At 46.5% G+C, this 6,000-nt stretch overlaps 1 protein-coding gene across 2 annotated transcripts in view; it reads left to right on the forward strand.

Annotated features, from left to right (window-relative positions):
* RNASEH2B (ribonuclease H2 subunit B) overlaps window positions 1–5,598 on the forward strand; it is a 69,197-nt gene extending 63,599 nt beyond the window's left edge. Inside the window, exon 10 of one of the 2 annotated variants that reach the window (XM_045796871.2) lies at window positions 1,428–5,598. In XM_045796871.2, coding sequence (XP_045652827.1) covers window positions 1,428–1,460 — 33 coding nt within the window. In that variant the 3' untranslated portion in view covers window positions 1,461–5,598. The remainder of the gene's footprint in view (window positions 1–1,427) is intronic. The other variant, XM_045796869.2, reaches the window with a different exon arrangement.
* Window positions 5,599–6,000: the final 402 nt, after the last annotated feature.

The raw sequence follows: 6,000 nt of genomic DNA on the forward strand, positions 1-6,000 counted from the left end.
ACTGACCTAAGCTGCTTATTCATACCATTGTGTGTGTGTGGTTTATGGCCGTTTTTCTCTCACAAGTCTGTTTTAATTGTGAATTTTATTTTCAGGAAGGAAACATCAGATTTACTGTGCTTCATCGTCTTGCTCTATTCAAAATGACTTCTGCTGGTCTGTTTCTCCTGGGCAGTGGTGGGCCAGAATTCAAGTGAAGCTTCTAGTCAGCTAGTGCATTTGCATGTCAGATCTTTAATTCAGCTGCCAGCTTTTTAGCATTTACTGTACTTTTGTTCATAAATGTTATTGTGATGGTCTCACATTAATCAAGCCTATTTGAGAGGGAGGAATCACCAAATATGATTGATAGAGGAATTAACTTCATAGATGTTCAAAGAATTGTTACCTTACACATGTGTTTTAATCAGAATATATATAAAATTACAGTTAGTCATGTCATTCATTCTTTCGAAAGATAAAAAGCCAAGAGACAAGCTCCGATTCATGTATTCCTTTAAGAACTTACACTGAGCACCTGCTACATGCCAAATGTTCTAGGCACTAGAAATGCAGCTGTCACTGTGGCCCATAAAACACCCGCCTTCCAGAAGTTTCTGCTTTAGAAGCAGACGGTGGGGGGGGGGGCGGGCAGGGGGGGCCTGTCACACATGGTGCTGGGGCTGTGGAAGGAGCTGAGCAGAGGGTAACAGAGGCCTGCGGAGGCAGGTGGCTAGGGAAGGTCTAACCTCAACTTATCCACATTGTAACATAGAAATCTGATTTCCATCAACTTCAAAAAAATTTTTTTGAGAACATACTAGCTGCAGAATAAATTATGTTTGACCTTGTACACAGTCAGAAACCAGCATGTCGTCATTAAACGTGTTTGGAGGCATTCTTCAGAGGGATATCAGGGGCCACTACTGCCACCAGCAAGTCTACATTTATCTATTTTTTATACGTTGGCCTCCTGCTTTTGGGGGGAAAAACAAGGACCTGCCTTTTAAAAGAAAAGAAAGAAAAAGGAAACAAGTAGAAAGAGGGTTTAAGAATTATGTCTTAAGAACCCTGTTTTCATGTGTTTCTTATATTTTTGGTTTTCTTCTAAAATGATGGTGTTCATTCCATAAATTTGGGTGATGTTGAGGTTTTGTATTTCACTCGCTTTGAACAGTGGAAAGAAAATATGCTTCCTACCCACCCACCTGCCTCCAGGAGACTAATATTAGCCCCACAGTGAGCTCAGGGAAGGAGGCAGGCCACGACAGGAACCCGGCCCCTTACCTGAGATCTTCCCTTAGAAGCAAAAGTGTAAAGGCTGCCGTTTCTCAGAACTGAAAGAGCCCAGCTTGTTGTTTTGCTCTAGAAGGTGCAAATGGTGCTTGGGGTTTGAGAGGCTGCTCCCGCTCACCAGAATACAGCCCATGTCTTCCTTTTCTCTCTAGGTGGCGGCACAAAGACGGAAAAGGGCCAAGTGACAGCAGGTCCAGTGCGAAGCTTGGCTGCATCTTCTCTAACTTAAGACACTCACAAGGGGCTAAGACTTTCTCTTCTGCACCTTCTAGAAATTCTGCAAATGCCGAAAGTGTACTTTAAAGAACTAATCACTAACGATCCATTTCTTTTATTAACACCACTAGTGCATTTAGGTAATAGCCTTTTGCCCTGGAGGCGATTCTGTCGTGGAACTTGAATGTACCCCAGAGTGCCCACAGCCTGAGAACTCAAGCCACATCATCCCTCTGCCCCCGGCCTGTCTCCCATTGTACTATATAGTGCTTCTGATTTCAACAGTGGGAGGAAAAGGCGCATGGTGAAATTGGGGTCCTTTCTAAAACCTGACCACGTTGGCCTGTGTCCTCTCCTGGGGCTAGCTGAGCGTGGTGTAAGTATGTGTGTGCTGACTGTCCGTACTTGATTCCACACTAAAAGATTTGACGAACCAAGTTCCTACCCTGACTTCAAAGAAAAAAGAAAAAGCCTGACTTTTCTTTACTCCTTATCAGTTTGGCAGCTACTAATTCAAAATGACACCTGAACATGGGCATTTTACAATCTGCTGGACTTATAAACATTGATTCATTTTTAAAAGAAGTCTAGTATGTGTATAATTATTATTTTTTTAAGTGAGGACATAAGACATGGGGGAAAGTTGAAAGTAGAGGCCGAAAAATAATTTAGTGGGGAATTCTGATGCACAGTGAATACGTTTTAGGGGCAGTGGAGGGATTTGTGCAAAAATGCCCAGGGATTTGAGCTGGCTCGTCCACATGACACACAAGAGGAATAGGGTAGAATCCACCCGGTGATCTTCCTGCATTCACACAGGACCCCAAACCTCTTCTTCAAGAAGCAACTTTGTCTCTGATTCTCTAATTCCAGCAGGTAAGTGGAACCTGGTTCTGGAAAGTGCTCTGTAATTTTTTACACATCTCCTCTCACATATAGAAATTTGCATTAACCTTGAAGGACTTTTAATATCCCCACGCTCTATAGTTGATACGTGAACCCTCCTCTTCAGAAACCCAACTCTAGAAAGTCCACTGTGGAATTCGGGTGTATGACAGGCTTCCAAGAGGGAGCGCTTGGCAGAAATCACTGTTTAGAATCCAGGCCGTTTGGGTAAGAACCAAGAGCCTGACACCCGGGCCAACATACAGTTGTGGAGTTAAAATCTGGCCCTTTCTGTCCTCTCCTTGCATCATCCCAAGCGCTGTCATTGGAAGCCAGTGTATATTTTGGCCAAAGCAACTGCCAGCACTGGAGTCTTACTGCAAAGCGGGTTGTGCCTCCTTGAGCAAATCAGTTTGCCTCTCAGGACCTCGTTTCAAGGCGGGAGAACCAGCTAGTGTGATGGCTGTCCCTTATCTCTTTCTCCTCCAGAAAGACACTTCTGGGAAACCTCTGTGTGGACACCATGCTCCCACATGTATAAGGCTGCCCCAACTTCAGAAAAGCCTGTTGGAACAGTTCTGGGTCTTCCACAGGGTCCACTTATCAATTGTGTCCTTGACCCTTTGTTTCTTTCTCTTCTCCTCTTCCTCTTTCCCTCTCCCTACCCACACCTCTATACACACTCACTTACTGCCTTAAATATAGTCCGCTCCTTGGGGACCAAAGTCGCTGAATACTGGTGATACCTAAGTTGTCACTGGAAGCCCCACTTTCTTACCTGTGCCCCAACCTCATATTCCATTGGCCTCTGAACTTTGAAGAACTATTAACACTTTAAATTCAACACACCTAAAATTATAAAAATTCATTACTTTTTAAATCTTTACACAGTAATTCATGATATAGTCCCCAAAAAGTTAAAAAGGCAAGCATAGGCAAAAATGATCCCTACCCCCACCTTTGCCCGGGTTCCTCTGGGTAACTGTTTCCTTGGCCCTGAATCTGCTTCTTTTCTTAGTCATCCAGTTTTTAATATCCAGTTTCTATCCTTTTTCTAGCTGGCAGCCCCACACTTTCCATTCAATCTACTTCATTGTTTTACCTGTATTGTTTTATTAAATTGGTATATATTTATATATGTTATATATATTATATTATATTATTATATTATATATTATATGATATTATATTATCCTATTGATTCCTCCTGCAGAAATACTTCACAGGAAAACTAAGAGTAGACCAATAGAATAAAACCCCAGTACTCTGAAAAAAGCCCATTCCTCTGCCCGCCTGTTGCCACCAAGCGTAAGGCTGTTTCCCACCTGGAGCGGCAGCAGTCTTGAGGGCAGAGACCATATGCCCCGTGTCTCTAGTTCCCACAGAGCTGAGCAGGTCTCACGTGTTCCACACTCAGCACGTGGGTCACGGATGCACATATAAAATGAGATACTCCTTCCTCGCCAGACTGTCAAGGACTTTAAGAAAACAGCCCTGCTTAGAGCCAGAGAGGATGTGGGAAATGCGCACTGCTAGGAAGAATATTAAAAAAGGACAACTCCTGGAGGCCAAGTTGGAAAGAAGTATCAAAAGCCTTAAAATGTTGTATTCCCGTTGCTTCAGCTATACCGACTGTTAGAAATATAGAAATAGTCCTGAATGCAGGCAAAGGTTTAGCTGCACTCTGACGGCTCACGGGAAGGGAGGCAGAGAAAGCTTAAGGAAGACTGCACGTGATTTCTCCCGACTCCGCCTGTGTCTCTGTCCCTTAGGACACCACCGTAATAAATCTTAGCTGTGACTACAACTATTTGACAACTCCTGTAAGTCCGTACAGCAGATACTCAAACAGGGAAATGGTCTTGAGGACCCCCTCCACACACCATTGTGTCCCCAGAAACTCACACGGTACTTGACATGTATGAAGTGGTTTATCACCTATTTTTTAAGTGAAAGAGAAAACAACTTCAGAGGGCCGGAGTTAAATCTATCCTGTGAAAATTCTCAAAAGAACTAAGAAATATTAAATTTATTAACTACATCCTCTTGACCCAAATAAAGAATGTACATTCTTCCCTAAAAAGCAGAATAAAAAATGATTCAGGAAATTTAATACAGTCAAAGCCAGTCAAAATTTTTTTCTCAAGAAGATGAATTTTCTGTATCTGAAGTGAGGGGAGACGCCGGGAGCAATGGGCTAAGACCTTCACTCCGCGGGATGCAAGTTCCCTGGCTTTCCCGCCCCCCCGCCCCCACCTCACGTCGGCCAGTCCATCACATCCCGTAACACACGCTGTGGGCAGCAGGGAGTGCTTCTCAACGTTGGCTACACGTTGGGAGTCATCTGGAAGATTTAAAAAACGCTGACGCTGGGGCCAAATTCTGACAGAACTGGTCTGCGGTGTGGTCTGGGCACTGGGATTTCAAGGCACAGGCCCTCCTGACACCCCCACTGCCCTGCCCTTCCTCCCCTACCCCCCAGGCCCTGCCTTTGATAATCACATATCACAAGGTCCAGGCTTCCACTCAAGGCCCATGTATTTTATTTTTCAAAGTCTTCTTAAAACTTGTTTTCTGGTTTCCTAACAGCCAATGGGCAGGCACACTGCTAAGAAAAAACATCACCTTCTTTTCTCAACAGCATGAGACAAGGGGAGCAGTTAGGACAAGTGGAAGAACTCAAAACCAGAAAAATCAGGGTGATTTCAGAGTGGGTCGCTCCTAAGAATCTCACGGCAGTGCCGAACAACAGCATTCGTGAGACCGAGGTGTTCCACCCTGACCGCGGTCTACACCGCAGCTCGGCAGCACGCCCTGTCACGCACCCCTCGCCTGACGCATAAGCTGACGCCAATTAATTTTACTGTTGCTTTGGAATATTTGGCAAGAGCTCATTCCCAGTAATGAGCATGCATATGGCACCTACTGTCTCGGGGAAGCTCTCTGTCCTTTAAATGTAAATCCATCCTTTCGCCATCTTTAAACTTTTCTCCCGGGAAGACCGCGGACTCCGAGGCGCATCAGCTGTGCATTGGCAGAGCCGTGCGCGCCCTGAACGCTGCAGCACGCGGCGTGGCTGCTCAGGGAATCCGGGAGCAGCGCGAGGTCAGCTGCGTGACGGAAGCGTGTCCAGGTCTTGAAAGGCAGGCAGAGGCGTCCATCTTGGAAGTGGATGGAGATGTAGCTTCCCCAGCAGAAAAGAGGAGCCACGGAAAGGGAGAGATGGGGCTTGCGGGGGGAGGGGGGAGTAGACGGGCAGGTGCTTGTGAACTGGAGTGATGGGGATCGAGGCAGGCGTGGCCCGAGGCCAGGCGCCTACTGTGCGCTCCGACCCTTGCTCGGAACTAGAGGCAGACAGAAAGCGCGAGGACGCAGCCTCCGCCCCTCAGCGGTTTGGAGAATCCCTCGGGGATATCAGTTGGCTTCTCTGGGCCTGTGGCCTGTGCCGGAAAGATGGCAGTGGCTGGGTTTCAAGCTAAGTCGCGGTTAGAACGTGCGCTCCAAGGAGACCTCGCAAAGGCTGGCTAACAGGCCTGTGTGGAGCAGCTGTGCAGGGGCCCTGGGGTCGGTAGGCCCAGGCAGGGCCCCAGGAGACCCCATCTACCCAGGTGCGGGGAAGGAGTC

This window comes from Ursus americanus, chromosome 10, assembly GCF_024610735.1.
Source record: "Ursus americanus isolate L20-20 chromosome 10, mUrsAme1.1.p, whole genome shotgun sequence".
Classification (NCBI taxonomy): Eukaryota; Metazoa; Chordata; class Mammalia; order Carnivora; family Ursidae; genus Ursus; species Ursus americanus.